Genomic DNA, 16,248 nt, shown 5'->3' on the forward strand with positions numbered 1-16,248 from the left:
ATGGGGATATTGGGGTTGGGCTTTGGCCCACTTGCTATTGGGTGGTTTGTGGAGGAGGGAGGCCCAGAAGAGCGGCCACCCCGGTGGCCGGCCGTCGTGGACCGCCAACTAGGGGCATCGGGTGGCGTGACGACTTTTTCCGGAGAATGAGGCGCTCCGGGCCCCCTGGGTGCGCCCCAACATGCCCTGTCGGCATGGCGGGGCGTTCGCGTCCAAGGCGGCGCTCGGGTCCCGGGCATGGCGGAGATGCCACCCGCCGTTGACGCGGTCACAGCAGCTAGTGGCGGGTACCGCTTTCAATATTGTACTATTATTTCTTTATTCAGAATATAAACATTGTCGATCGAGCATCAGGTGAGACAGTAGCTGAAATTAATGTAAATAACTTGTTGATAAATTGTTAGTAGACAAACAAGAGTTTTACTACCAAAACTAAAAGTTTTTGCATCTGAGGCTGTAGGATACAATCCAATCCAATCCTTGAACTGGTAAAATGATGAGCAGGAAAACAAGTAAGCCAAAAACCAGAATAGCTTATACTTTTGCCCTGGCTAAAGAGAGAGCTAGCTAGTGGCAAAGTTTCATGCATTCTAACCCAGGATATCTAGATAGAAACTGGAAACTAAACACTCAATCACCCTTCTCTGAAAGATCCATTTCTAGATGTTCTGAATTTTCGGGGCAGTAAACAGTCTCTGTAGTGGGAGTGCAAGAACAGCGACGATATGGATACTTCTTTGTCCCTGCGGCTGTGGCGCATTGAAATCGAGGACAAGCACCTGAAAGAGCTTCTAAGCCTTCTCTTCTCGCTGTCAAATCCCGGGAAATCTGGACCTTTCTCCACACCAGATGATGCTTTGATGGCTTCTGGGAGAATGCAGTTGCACAGTGATCCTACACATAAAGAGAGGAAAAAAAAAAATGAATTCCCATTATGTGATATTATGTAAGTCGATAGAAAAGAATATGAATGAAGCACCACCTATTTTTGCTAGCCGGTTCACCCATTTTGGAATGCGGTTTCCAGTCATCTTGTAACATATATCCTCACAGAAGTGGTTACAGTTCTTCATAATCAGGTGATACGAATCCCCGCTGTAGTTTGAAGATTGTAGCTCCACGAATTCCCTAACCTGGATGGGATCCAAATACGTTGTCCCGATGAAAACTGACTTTCTGAACTTAAATCCAGGGCACTGCCGAGGTTCAATTTCAAATACGCCACTCGTTGGATATTCATGCGCTCCAAACGCATATTCAACACCATACACTGTAAAAGCACAACAGAATCTTCAGAACACCATTGAGTGTGGAGTTTGGAATCATTCGTTTCGACAATCAAAGAATCATTTACACACTTTTCACCATTACTAACTCAAAGTAGCAACAAAGAAGTATCCACACTTGCTACTTAGACAAACATTGTGCTCTGATCCAATCCTATAGCCATTACTTCTGCTACTCCCTCTCTAGTTTTACATGGTTCCAAATCAATATATGTCTGTTGAAACACAAAAGTTGTGTCTGTAGGAATATGTCTGTTAATTGTGTAGAGTTGTGTTTGTAGGATTGTGTCCTTTAAATCTGTATATATTTGTTTGTTGTCTCTCCATTGAGACATGGAAGTAATATAACAAATCTTCTACATCTTTCTCAACATGGTATCAGAAGCCAAAAATTTGAAATTTGTCAAATGCATTTTCCTCTTTCTCGCCCAAATTTTTTTAAGAAACTGGCATTTAGAAGTTGGTTCGGTTCATGTTTCAGAACGATATTCAAACTAATTGTTAAAATCACACATAAGAGTGTACACTGACCTTCTACTCCAGTATGGAAGACACCAACTCCTGCCCAGTACAAATAGCCATTCATGGATGTCAAATCATATACGTTAAGATAGACGGGTGCACTTCCTGGACTGTATCTTGCTGGCTTCACATTTGAAAACATGCAAAAGCGAGTGGCTGATTCATCTTGCAAATGGGGGATAGGTACTATAGAACGCAATCCATTCTTTAGTTTCAACTTCATGTTAAAGGTGAAACTAGGCGTAACTCAATACCTGGCTGGTCCCAACCTGCTGCAATGCAGAGAGTATGGTGTCAAATGGTCAAATCCTCAACATAAAGAAATTACAGCAAGTTAGAAATCAACATGAATGATATCCAGTTATCCACACACTTGAGGCAAATACAAATTCAATCAAAAGTAATGCAACATCTATCACGTTCTACTCCCGTCTCTTGGCTATATCAACAGCATCATCAATATTAGTATACATATGTAATGTATCAATGTAACTTTTTTTGGGTGTTACCCAGGTATCCATTGTCAGACACAGTGATTAATCCCCTCGCGGAGTTGTAGGCACCTCTAAGGGTGAGACATCTGGCCTGGAGATTTAAGACAGCTCCATACCCAAGACCAAAAGACTTGGTTAAACCTTTTGTGTTCAAAGACTTGGCACTCACACTACATCATAGAAAGGAGGTCAAAAGAGCCTCCCTTGATTACATCTGAAAATATTATGCAGAATGTAAATGCTTGACTCATTTGCAAAACTCTCCAAGAAAAACTTCTGTTCTGAATCTTGATTTCTCAAGTGTTCTGACCCCTATTGTGCTGATAAGAACTGACTTCACAAATATACAGCATAAACTTGATAATTATATACAATAATACATCAGGGAACTCAAGACCCAATCTGAAGAGTCAATGTTTACCTCAGTGAACTAAAAATTGTGGTTGAAAGTTCTCAGAAAAGAGGGAAATAAAAACAAGAAGCTTCAGGTATTAGCAATGAAAGGCTGGGTTGATGTTTGATGACATAATATTGAGGCAAAGAAACAAAATTAGATCTGAAGAACAAAATGGCTTGGGGACATGCCATATGGGTATCCATGAGGACCATGTGGCCTCCTCATTTTCCAAAGAAGCAACCAAAAATCTATAGTTTATAACTTTATATTCCTGAAATCTTTTAGAAAGTAGATCAGAGTTACAAGAAACCTTAAAAGAGAAATACCCAGCAAACCAATCAAACAATGCAGGTCACTACAGGCCACTGATTCATTCACTGAACATAAAGATTGGAGCTTTCAAGCAAACCCATATACAGAAATCTGAGATCAACCCATTTATGGATTTACCTTATTATATTGAGACTTGAGAGGTAGTCAATGGAGCAGGAAGGAGAAGCCCGAAAGGGACACCATTTTGAGTGAAGAGAGTGTGCCTCAGCCAAACAGCAACATTCTTGATTCTTTTAGTCTGATGATGACAAATGTTATCAAAGCTCTGCCAGGCTGACAGTGAAGAAAGAATAGGAAAAGGGTAAAACTGATGCGACATTTTATCATTTTTTTTATTGCTTTAAAAAAAATTGTTTATAAGAAGAGGATCTGATGATTCAAGGGTCCAACATGAGATTTCCCTTTTGCGTGATAATGATAACATTAGTGAAAGGGAAGTTTTTTGTGATAGATCTTCCATATCGTCTTTTACAGAGAATTGAAATCGAAAGAATCTAATAGCGCAACAGACAAAGTTAGTTTCTTTTCTTTTTGCTACAAAAGGAGATGAAAACATGGAAGAATTCAAGTTTACATAAAGAAAATTTTTATATTATTACGGAAAGTGACATTTTATTTGAAATTTTTAAAATGTTTTTCCTTTTTATATTACTTAAAAATTATATCATTTTCAGTCGGCTAAGTCACAAAGTCGGATTTACACAATGCACAATCTTAAATAATGATTGCAAATTTCTCTATCACCAAAAAAAAAAAAAGTTAGTATATAATTTTCTTGTATATCATAAACAAACACACAAAAGTGATGAATACACGAAGGGAAATCGGAATCCCAAACTGAAATGCCGCCATCAGAACCACGAGTATGAGCCAAACAGTTAGCTAACCTATTTATAAAATGGATAAAGCAAGACTCAGTGAAACCGAAGAGTTTTAGACAATCACTCAAAACAAAGCCGAAATATGAGAAATGTATAAAAAAAAATTTAGCTAAAACTTGTATTAGAACTTGACAATCCATATCAATACGAATATCTCGGAGGTCCTTTTCAGTGATCCAATTGAGAGCTATCCTATACGTATGTGCTTTTGCTAGAAGAGGATCATCGTCACAAAACAACGACTTTTTTATTATTATTTTAATATGAAAATGAAAGTTTTGGAGCATAGAAAGAATATAGAAAAGAAAAATATTTGAAGGAGTGTTTGCTAATATTATTCCCGTCATATAAAATTAAATAAAAAAAAATTACAATCTCATTTTCTGTACCAATTAAGTTAGATGTAATAATAAAATAACATAGTGGAGAATAGTCCATTGGTATTGGTGTAAACGATAAGTTAAAAGAATTGAAGGCTTTTTTGTGGACATATTTGCAATCGCCATTCGCCTGCAAGTTAACAAAACAAAACAAGCATCAGCTTCAATTCTCGTAATGCGGAAAAAGTTTTTAAAAGAAATGCGTCAAAGAGGCTCCTCACTCTTCAACACTGGACTTCTAAAGCGTCAACTTCCACTCATGGCTACTTGAATTGGTCCCATTCATCAAACACAATAATTACCCTTCATTAATATGTCCACCATTACCACCCAAATTTAGATTTACTTTCATTCTTTTCGAGTGAAACAAGTCTCTATTAGTGTAATTGAATTCTTTACTAAAAAAAATTATATGTAAATCTCTTAAATTGTCTAAAGAAATGTATTTAAGTTTTTATATAACATGTTCAACAAGTTATTGCTGATTTAGCTAGAATGTGGACTTCTTATGTGGACAACTAGAGGTAAATTTTATTATTATTATTATTATTATTATTATTATTATTATTATTATTATTATTATTATTATTATTTCATATTTCATATATATAGTGCAATTAAACCTCCCATTTTTTAAAAAAAAAAAAAACTTGATTGAGCCACTTAAGAAGGTTATTTAATTTCCTTTTTTTTTTTAATGAAATGAGATGTGGTAGGCAAAATTTTCAAGGGCCAAACTAATTCTCTTAAATAAAATATTATATTGTCCCAAGTCTATAACATTAATCAATCAGTTTTCTCCATATTACCAACAAAATTAAAAAAAAAAAAAACAAAACACTAACGATATTAGGCTATCATCATCCCAGCAAGTGAACCCTTTTAAGATGATGTAAAAGGTAATGTGTTTTCTTTCTTATTTTATTTTGTTAGCTTATATGGCTTGCAAGCTTGCTATAATAGCAAATTTGCAATTGACTTTCATTTCTTTTTATTATTTTTTATTTGCTATTTTATTATTACTTTATTATTACATTTATAATATAAAATGTAAGTGAAACCACTTTTAAAAGTGAATATTTTTAAAGGTGACAGACCATCGCAAGGATAAGGATAGCCTTATTGCATTATTACCATATCTTATGCAATAAAAGAGAATTGTTTTACAGTGGTTATGAAGAAGTACACAGCAACACAGACCCAGTTCGCCGCCAATGGCGGAGTATCCAGTTTGCAAAAGCATTAGCACTCCTAATAATACAATCCAAAATTAAATATTTATATTGATATCTTTATCGTAGTAAAGTAGGGGGAAATTTACAAGGAAACTGTACCTAATTTTGCATGGCAAAATAAACTAGTACAAACACATACGGTTGGGTACAAGTGTAGAACATAGAAGCACAGATCCTCACATTCAAAGGATCTATCCCTGCACTTTGAAGTGAATCATTATTCACCTCAGCTCAGAAAGTCCTAGCTGCACCTATCCATTCAGTTTGCTATACAATTTTTTCAAAAAAACAGAACAAAAACAAAAACAGGAACTAGTTTGATTGAGAACTCTTTACTCAATCATCAATTCATCATCCTCAGAATCTGATTCATCCTCCACATTTGGTCCTTCAATTGCAGCACTAGATTGCCTTTGTTCTGGGCGAGTGTTAACTGAAAAAAATTAAACTGGGCATAAGGTTTCCTGAAACAACTACACTACAGAGTAATGAAATACACTCCAAGGTTTCCTCACCTTCCTTAGACGCCGCTAAAATCTTCATTAGAATTGTCTTCACAAACATCACTTCCTCCTCATGCTGACTCACAAACCTAGACTGAAACCCCAAAAACATCCAAGGTTGCAACTCACCCACTGCTTTAATTTGTTCATAAAAGGATCAAAATGTGTAAACTATTTACCATTTCACCATATACAAATCCAACCATTCGGTCAAGCTTAGCCTGATGGTCCAAGAGGAAAGGCCGAAGATGATTCATATACACTTGCTTCGCACCCTGCCATGCATAAATTTCCTCACCAACTTCTACAAATCTCAAGTGGTTTCATATAGTAACACAAAAAACAAGAGAGAATCGACCTGGCCGGACTTACATCAATAGATGGAAGTTGAAGCCAAACAAGAAATGCTAACTTCGTATGATAGTATAGTGGAAACCTTATTATTATATTGAAAAGAGATGGCAACAGATTAAGGTCAGAAAACTGAAAAAGTAAATACAATAATGGCTTAAGAGACAGGAAAGCAGGAATAATATGTACCAGTTAAGAAGCTTATCCGTGAACAATTCTACCATGCTAAAAGATCCATAAGCTGCAACCAATAGGAATTCATTAGTTCTAAGGATACACACTACAAACTGCCAACATTCATCAAGAATATTCAACAACACCACCAACCTGCCCAGTACATAAGCCATTTTTTTTGCTCATCGTGATCCCTTCGTTCAATTGCCTTAAATGTAGAATAAACAGGTAAAACAACACCAACAGAACAGCTGCAGAAGCCATACCATAGTGAAGCCTCATTAATAAGATCGAGTTGTCTAATCTTCAAATGCATAACAGGAATATTCTAATTCTAGCAATTAGTATTATAAAGGAGTAAATAATTTCATTGCTCTACTATTTTTTATCAGGAGTTTTATTGATCATTGCAGCAAGCAACATTGATCACTTGACTAATATATATGGTTAAGCATATAGAAATGGATCACCCTAAAGAAAATCATCCCTTGTACTGATAAGTAATTGTAAAATAAATATAAAGTAGTCGAGATAATAAATAAATAAGAAATATAAAAGCTCACCTTGCTGTTCGGACAACAATGTTAGAACCAAGTGGGCAAAGAAGTAACCGCAACCCAACCTGAATGAGTTGGATTCACATTACTAAAACTAAGAATTTAGGCATAAAGAAATTGTGTTTAAGCAACTACAAGAATCTCATTTCTTGCAATAGCACCAATAACATTTGAATCACAAAAACCACCCTACTACTAATCCTCATAAATATAAAAATATATTAGTAATTGATATATATACTTGAGGTTATATTGAAAATATAAAAATATATTAGGAATAAATGTAATATTATATATATATATATATATATATATATATATATATATATAAAAGCCAAGCCTGAAAGCTTTGGTAATCATGCTTTAAAATAAAATAGGCTTAAGTCTGACCCCTTTTACTAAATAGGCTAGGACAGACCATAAGCGCTATGAAGGGAGTGACATATTTTCATCCCTAGTCACACCTCAAGAAACAAAAAATTCTTCAAAATCCACTTAAAACCAAAATTTTCAAGTTCAGAAAGTTAACAGCAAATGGAATATGTAAGGTTGCATTCATCATCCAATATCATTGAAACAACAATTTCAAAACAAAATTCAACAATAAAATCCTAAACCCCAAAGCAAACTATAAATTTAGAAAATCTCCATAAATAAAAAATCAGTAAAATCTCATCCCAATTAAAAAAAAAAAAAAAAAAAAAAAAAATGTAAACCAAAAAACTATATTAGCAATAAAATCGAAATTCCGGGACAAAAATATGTGCATTAGAGATTTCTAGAATGGAAATATATTAAAAGTCACCTCCGAATTCATCTTCTGAGGTTCGAGAATGCTTCGATCTAAGAAGAAGATACCGTCTCAATCTGAGACGAAGCAACCGTCTCGATCTGGGACGGCTTCGATCTTTACAGATGTGAGATGAAGAGACCGTCTATATCTGAAACGAAGAAGAAGGCTGAGACGGAAAAACACGAAGCATCGAAGAGCTTCTGATTTGCAAGAAGAACGAAGAATGGAAATAAAAGAAGGATTTGATTTGCAGGGAGGATGGAGAAAGAAAATTATAATATGTTGCCAGCTAGATCTTATTTGCATGGCGATGAAGAGGATAATACGCGAAGTTTACGGAGGATGAAGAAAAACAATACCATATTTGACTTTAGCTAAATTTATCATGTAATATTCTCTAACCTTAAAAAAAATTTACTTTTACCTAATTTACAATTTCTTCACTATTTTTAAAAGTTACCCAACTTTCAAATTATAATCCATTATTATTATTATTATTATTATTATTATTATAATATAACCAAATAATAATATAATATTAAACAAATAAAAACAAAACGAAAAATACTACATGTACTCTCCCATTTCACTATATTTATAGGTGCACACAGAGTCAATAACACTTCCACTGAGGCTCAATCTCATGACCTCCCACATGGAAGAGGTCAATACATACCATGTGCTGTCATCTGAGCACAAGGTGCTTGGCGCCGTGTACTATTTAAAAGGTTTCAAATTGTCAAAACTTTCATTCCATGTAGGATTAAAAACAAAAATTTAAATAAAAATAAAAATACCACCTAAACTTGCAACACAAGACAACTTGTAGGGATAAATTGAGTTCTACTACATATACTTCCAAATCTTACTTTCTCAAATTTACTCTATGATGTGGCAAGTATTGATAATCTTCTCTCAATCTAGGATTCTTTTCTCAATTTCACAAGTAATACTCGTATCTCCATTTTTTTTTCTTCAAAAATTTTGAGGATGGTGCTAAAAACCTCAAAACCACCCTAATACAACCTGATACCAATGAGGAATCAATAAGACAATAACAGAAGACAAGCTCAAACACAGCAATGCATCAGGTCATCAAACAAAATTGCCTAAATCCTTCCAAGATATCAGAATATCTGACGGGCAAACTGCTAGTCTTAAACAATCAATGTTCAAATCATGGAAATAGAGCAATGTAGTGTATTGTTATTATCTAATTTTCACAATAGCAAAACCATTCATTTCTCCTGCTCGGTCTCCTCTTCCTTCTTCTCATATCGACGTTTGAACTTGGCAATTTGACCAATGCTCTCAGCCATCTGACGCCTTGCTCTGAAGTGATAAACCTTGCCAACCTGGTGTATCTTAGTCATCATAACTGGCATCAATCTGCCACTCTGGGTCACATACGATATCCACTGCATTTGAGGATGAACTCCCTTCTTCATTTTTACCCTAACAAACAAAAACACAATTTGTCTGATGAAAACATCATTTCCTCAAGATTTTTATGCTTGTTAAAAGATAAGGTTCAACCAATGCTCTAAATGAACTGAACAAAAGAATACCAAGCCACCTAGGTAAAGGGAAACAATGTAATGAAAGAGATAATCATGTAACTAGGGGTATAACCGAGGCTGAATAGTCAAAGCTTGAAACGCTACTTCATTTTCAATTTTTTACACAAAAAAATTGTAATAATATCCTAATGAAGTACAGCAAGCACAATTAAATGTTCAATTATATACAACTATTACAAATCACGCAATATCAAATAAGTAGAATTTTAGTAAAGGAAAAAGGCCATCATCATTCAACAAACTTGATATAAAACTAGAGATTCCCTCATATATTGATTAATAATAAACTGGCTATCTTGAAAATATAACTCCATGTTCAAAAACTCAAAAACGCAACATGAATTCAGATTTGTTTGTCGTGTAAATTGCATCTACAATTTCTTGTTCTTCACAACCCGTAGCTAAATAGTACAGAATACTCCTTTGCACTTTTAATGATGGAACAAATGACAAAGCTAAAACTTGAAATTGATTAGCATGTGAGAACTGTGGCATCAATAAAGCAGATGGATAACATTATTACAGAGCCAAAGTCCTCTGATTGCAAAATGGCTGAGTTGAAGAAAACAAATTGCTATCACACTTCTACAATTTAAATACTCCAAGTAAATGCAGTCAAGACTTACTCCGTGTTTATCCATATACTTCTATCAGCGCAATATGTTCTCCTAAAAATGGAGATAACCATTTCATATTTCATAATATTAATTGTAGTACCAACTCTATTATACAATTACAACTACAACTTAGATTTAAACTAAAAGTTGTCCTTAAATCTCTTTGAGCTTTCACTCGTTCAACTTAAAGCTGAATGCAATCACAATTTCAATTCTCTCTTGTGTCCTCGTCAGAAGATAATCAAAATGGCCAGATGTTTGAGGCCCCACCTCTAATCTCATACACACAATACTCTGATAATTCATACACACACTTTATACAAAACCACAAATCACAAGTTGAATTTATGTATAGCTAAAGAGAGAAGAGTTAGAGAGAAATTACAAGCTGCACTGAAATAATTTTCGGCAAAATGGATCAAGTGAACCTTCCTGGCACGCTTGCAGACCTTCTTGAAAATGCTCTATACAAACCTAATTAGCAAATCTATGCTTGTAGAATTGAGTCCATAGCATTGTGTCACGAGACCCAGAGATAGGGGTAGGCATTTCGGTTTTTTTTTTTTTTTTTTGGTTGAAAATGAAATCAATCAGATTAGCATTGTAGTTTGCTACAGTTTCGGCTTGAAAATTTTCAATTTTAGCTAAGATTTAATTCGGTTCGGTTTGAGAAGCCAAACATTTCCTTGTTTCCTAGCACACATAATTAATTAATTATTTTACTAACAGTTTAAATTTCAAAATATAAACAAGAAGTCAACAATACATATTTCAAGACAACAAGATGAAGAATCATCCATCTGTTTTGAATTCTACAAGCAAAAAAACATTATGTGAATTCTACAAGAGTACAAGCCATCTTTATGGAAAGAAAAGAATCACATAAATCAAATGCCATTGGTAAGGAGTAAAGAGTAAAGAAGGAAGGGTCACCTCGTCCGGCGTCCGACAGCGTCCAATCTCTTCACCTCGTCCGGCGTCCAACGGCTCACTGACTCACTCTCACTCGCACAGTCGCACTCCGTAGACGTAGAGTTTCGCAGAGAAGAACTGAAGAATATGGAAAATTGGGATTTAGGATCTTAGGGAAATTAGGGATTTAGCTCATTATTATTATTATTATAAACAGAACAGTTTTCAGTAAAAAAACAGAGTTCGGTTTGCGTAGCCGCCGTAGCGTATAACCATTCGGTTTACATTCAATCGTTATACCCTACACCACGGCGCTCATAGCACTGTGCGCCGCGCGTCTCCCAAAACGACGTCGTTTTGGGAGGCGGTAGGAAGTTGCTGGGATTATGTGTATTTGTTCACACGGTTATGTGTATTTGTTCATACAGTTATGTGTATTGGTTCATACAGTTATGTACATTTTTTATACAATTATGTACATTCTTTTTATACAATTATGTACATCCGAATCAGAAAATTTGTATGTATTATGTTAATAGTTGATGTGTATTATGTTAAAAGTTTTATGTTTATTATGTATTATGTTAGATTATATGTATTATCTTTTAAAAAGAGTATGTATATTTTGTTATATAATTATGTACATTCATGTATACAATTATGTGTATTCTAGTATAACATTATGTACATTCTTGAACAGCGATTTTTTTTTTTAAAGAAAAAACTACTGCTATTCACTGGGACGGGAAATTTTTTTTTTAAAAAAATAAATTAAAACGACGTCGTTTTGCATCTGGGCGCATAGTGCAACGCGCGCCATGGTGTAGGATATAAATTGCCGTTTACATTAATAAACTGAATCAAACTAAAATGTTCACCCTTACTTGAGATCATAATTCGGCCTAATCCAATCAATTTAGGCCCTTTTTTTTTTGCTAAGTCCACCAATATTCATGAGCCCAAATGCCAATTCTTGGGCTCTTTTTTTTGCTAGGATTTAAAAAGCAGGATTCTATTTTTTTTTTTTTAAGTTCTTTTTTTTTTGTACTCCCTTTATTTTATAAAAAATACAAAATAAGTTTCAACTATCAAATTATACCATGGACTAGGATCTACCTTACATTGTGGACACTAGTCCAAAATAACATTAAGATTATATGTGCTTACCGTTAACATATTCTATACCTGCAATTAACAATTTATGTCCATGTAAATAAATTGAAGAAAGATAACATGTTAACTACAGACATATAAAATAGTAACTACAAACACATAAACTATTAACGACATGTACATAATATATTAACTGTAGATACGTCTGCAGTTAACATATTTTATACCTACAATTAATAGTTTATGTGTATGTAATAGCTCACAAACCACATAGAGATATAAACGGGCATTAGGAAGATCTTACAGGACAAACCAATTCAAAAAGATCCAATAAACTATTCTAATAGCTCGCAAACCATATAGGAGATGTAAGATCAGATCTTATATATCGGACAGATTAAAAATGTGTTAGTAAGAATGTAACCGGTGACGTTATATAATAGTGGCGGGGCTGGGTGGGATCAAACGTCCCTATTTTATCACAACCAGGTTATACCAGGAGCATGTTGGCATGTTGGTCACTTGAATTGGTCTGTAATTTTCAGAGGTTAACAATACCAAACAACGTATGATTGGAACATCCACGGCATATAACACAATGCTTATCTCTTTGCTAAAAATAGTGCATGTACCGAAAAGCAGACGCCAATTCCTCAATTAAGATTCGATTTTCACAAAGGATGGGATGCAAATTAAATTAAAACATGATAGATGCAACATAGGAATCTGAGTGAGTCCAGAAAGCCATGATTAGGGCGGTCGGTCTGCAAGTTGCAATTATGCATGCATGTCTATAGTGGGAAGATAAGGCCAAAACGATGGAGGCCCGCGGGGCGAATAATTAATAATAATACCCCCGGCCCGTACAGCAAGTGGTGGGACTTTTCCCCGGCCCGCCTCCCTCACACTTGCACATGCGTGCAGTGCCCAACAAATCTTCAACCCCAAGCCGCAACTATATTTGGACATGATGATATGCTTCATACCTCTAACGTGCGTGGTTTAATACTTAATTGCTTTTCAGGACCATTATTCATTCTTTATTAATTACACCTTCAATTGCCTAACCTTTCATGCTCGTCCTTGATATGCAAGTAGTGTATGGTCTAGTTACATCATTTTGTTAAGGGTAGGTTTGAATCTACAACGTTTTGCCTACCTCCTTCAATTCCATAGCATATCAATATATATATATATATATATATATATATATATATATATATAAGTTGAAATGCGGCTGTGCCTTCCGGTGCAGTCAGTGCTTCTGTACCCATAGTTATGCAAATATGCACCAACAATGTTAGAAAATGCACAACAATGAAATGCACAAATACACCAAATAACGCACAACACGCCAAAAAAAATACAACATAAGTGCATAACTCCCGATTCCCTAATTGTGCATTTTCGGACACTGTGTAGTGCTTTTATTCATATCTAATGGTGCATTTTTGGTGATGCATTTTCTAACATTGTTGGTGCATATTTGTATAACTACTGGTGCGACCGCACTGATCGCACGGGAAAACCACCGCACCTGAACTCTACTCTACTTACTAGATATATAGGTCCTCAGTCACTTAAACTTTATTTAACCATGAAAAAAGGGGGGGGGGGGGAATGAGAGACAGAGAATTCACAGTAGTAACACTACAACATCATCCAATTATATATGTGATTGTTACGTTGTTATATATACTGTCTCGCTTTACGTTTTCTTTAGCCATCCACTGCACAATTCACCTAAGCATCCTTCCAGAGAGATTCTTACAATATACTGTATATAAAAACTTTTTGGTTTGATTTTGCAATTCTGAGTAGTGAATATTTAAAGTTGTTGTGTTATGATCTTTAATTTTAACGTGGCAAAGTAAATAAGTATGCACGTCGAGGTGTGAAGTTTACACTTGTAAGTGGCTTATCCAATCCATAACAAAAAAATTTTGGGATTCTGTATGCCTTTTATCTCTTCCTATAAGATAACCTATCTGGCTAAGAATTGAATCATATATATACTGAGACATCATTAGATTCACATAACGTATTACTGATGTCAGCTATCATAAATACATGCACCATAACAAATTTTCTCTCAAAAGGTTTCCAAAATCTGACCATAAGAGCATCTGAAAAGATTTAAATCATAGTGACTCAATAGCTCAACAGATTAAATGATCTGACTACTTGGAACATAATGCTCACACTGTCGTTGTTGAGATTCAAACATTAGTATCTTCTCTCAAATATTACCTATTGAACTAGCAAAGTAAGTCGGTGTGGGCATAAAAAAAAAAACTTTTTTTAACTGGTTATTGTGATCCCCGTATAACATCAAATCAGTTCAGCTGTCATGACAGTTATTTGCCTATTTGGTAGGAAAAAGGCAGAATGGAAGCAATATTAAATGCATGCCTCAATTTTTTTTTATTTTTTATTTTTTATTTTTTATTTAAAAAAAAAAAAAAAAAAAAAAAAAAAAAACCCACCAAATCAACGGTTGAATAACCTCAACAAATCGACGTGGTTTCTTGATTAGAAGTTGAATTCGATTATAATAATTATTACGAAAGAGAACAATATTATACATATTTTTGTCAAAACAAATTTCACCTGACAAAATAACTTCCACTTACAAATAAATTAAGAAAAATACTATTTGTACTTTCAAAATCTACTTTTAACTTTTACTCCTCACAAATATGAGATATAGACAATTTTCATGAATTCACAAAAACGACATTTTTATATTTACCACATTAAAAAATATAATTGATAAAGTAGAATTTAAAAATCTCCATAGTAAAATTCTTAAGTCATAAATTAATTATATAATTAAAACACAACCTATCACGTCATGCGTAATGATAATATATAAATATTAATTAAAAATTCATTAACTTAATTAAAACACTACATGTCACGTCATGTGGGCTTTACAAATCTCCAAAAACATTTTCTGCGAAATATTCCACATGGAGTGATCCCAATAGTCAACGCCCTAAAGTTGAGGGCGTTTTTTGCAGTTGGCTTCAATTATACGATGAAGAGAATCCACAATTATTGTGAGAAGACTGCAAAAGTATTAAGAATTCAAACCCACGTGAAGTGTTGGACTTCTATTTAGAAGATTGTAAGTTTTTTATGTTTCAGTAAGTTGAAAAGTATATAAACAAATACTATATTGTAATAGAGTCAGTAACATTTAAAAAAAAAAAAAAAGTCCAGTGTATGAAACATAATTTTTACATATAAAAGTTGATTATCTGATTCTTATTAATATCTTTTTAGTTGAAATTTTATTTTATAGGATCTTTTTTGTGCGATGTTTATCTAATGTATACCTTCAGTGTAGTTAATGATTATTACATAAGAGACATGTTTATCTAATGTACATCCTCAAATAAAATTATAATTTTCTTAACAAAAATTTAGTATCACTTTCTTCAAATGGTTTTGTTAATAAAATTAAATAAAGAAAAATGACACATTTTCCTCCTAAATTATATATTTACAGCGATTTTTTTTTCTGAATTATTCATGTATCTATATTTGTCTCCTTAGTTATTTTACAAGTGACGATTTTTTCCTATATGTTAAATATGTTTTTAGATTGTTAAAAATAAAGGCAAATAGATATTTCAAGTTATTTTCTTTCTCCAACAAATTATTATTTATATGTGTGAATTAGAAGAAATACGAAAAATAACAAATACTATTTGCAAATATTATAATTATAATATTAAGCTAATGCTAGTTACAAAATTAAGACTTAAACACAAATAATCCATTATTGTTAAATTTGTGTTTAAGTCTTAGTTCTATTACTTGCATTAACTTAAAATTAATATAATTATAGTTTAGCAATAACGAATTATTTGTATTTAAGCCTTCATTTTGTTGGTAGAATTAGCTTATCATTATAATTATAATTTTGTAAATGATGTTTGTTCTTTTTCGCGTTTATCTTTATTTCCACATATAAGTAATAATTTGTTGGAAAAGAAAGTGACTTGAAATACATATTTTGCCATTACTTTTAATAATCCAAAAGCCTATTTAACATAGAGGGAAAAAACAACAACTTTTAAAAGAATTGAAGAGGCGAATGCAGATTCATAAA

The 16,248-nt window shown here is 33.6% G+C and overlaps 2 protein-coding genes and 1 long non-coding RNA gene across 8 annotated transcripts; all 3 read right to left on the bottom strand.

Annotated features, from left to right (window-relative positions):
* Positions 1 to 363: 363 nt before the first annotated feature.
* On the bottom strand, positions 364 to 3,307 carry LOC109161630 (deSI-like protein At4g17486). 5 transcript variants are annotated; one of them, XM_019310115.1, is made up of 4 exons: positions 3,150 to 3,307; positions 1,818 to 2,080; positions 983 to 1,270; positions 364 to 894 (listed from the first exon to the last, which is right to left on the bottom strand). In XM_019310115.1, exons 2-4 carry the CDS (start codon positions 2,029 to 2,031, stop codon positions 635 to 637), a joined length of 762 nt encoding a protein of 253 aa, XP_019165660.1. In that variant the 5' UTR covers positions 2,032 to 2,080; positions 3,150 to 3,307; the 3' UTR covers positions 364 to 634. The 5 variants fall into 5 exon arrangements, with proteins under 5 accessions (XP_019165660.1, XP_019165662.1, XP_019165664.1 ...); XM_019310117.1 differs by having other exon boundaries at positions 1,818 to 2,077; positions 3,150 to 3,302; XM_019310119.1 differs by lacking the exon at positions 3,150 to 3,307 and adding an exon at positions 3,026 to 3,100.
* Positions 3,308 to 5,556: 2,249 nt separating this feature from the next.
* Positions 5,557 to 8,249, bottom strand: LOC109161753 (HVA22-like protein k). 2 transcript variants are annotated; one of them, XM_019310253.1, is made up of 8 exons: positions 7,919 to 8,249; positions 7,120 to 7,178; positions 6,710 to 6,807; positions 6,572 to 6,623; positions 6,404 to 6,467; positions 6,211 to 6,306; positions 6,049 to 6,125; positions 5,557 to 5,963 (listed from the first exon to the last, which is right to left on the bottom strand). In XM_019310253.1, the coding sequence occupies exons 1-8, from the start codon at positions 7,928 to 7,930 to the stop codon at positions 5,861 to 5,863; spliced, it is 561 nt and encodes a 186-aa protein (XP_019165798.1). In that variant the 5' UTR covers positions 7,931 to 8,249; the 3' UTR covers positions 5,557 to 5,860. The 2 variants fall into 2 exon arrangements, with proteins under 2 accessions (XP_019165798.1, XP_019165797.1); XM_019310252.1 differs by having other exon boundaries at positions 5,557 to 5,961; positions 6,044 to 6,125.
* Positions 8,250 to 8,993: 744 nt separating this feature from the next.
* Positions 8,994 to 11,211, bottom strand: LOC109161614. The gene is made up of 3 exons (XR_002050940.1): positions 11,037 to 11,211; positions 10,489 to 10,796; positions 8,994 to 9,361 (listed from the first exon to the last, which is right to left on the bottom strand). It is a non-coding gene; the product is annotated as an uncharacterized LOC109161614 (long non-coding RNA).
* Positions 11,212 to 16,248: the final 5,037 nt, after the last annotated feature.

Source organism: Ipomoea nil, unplaced genomic scaffold, assembly GCF_001879475.1.
Source record: "Ipomoea nil cultivar Tokyo-kokei standard unplaced genomic scaffold, Asagao_1.1 scaffold2926, whole genome shotgun sequence".
Lineage (NCBI taxonomy): Eukaryota > Viridiplantae > Streptophyta > Magnoliopsida > Solanales > Convolvulaceae > Ipomoea > Ipomoea nil.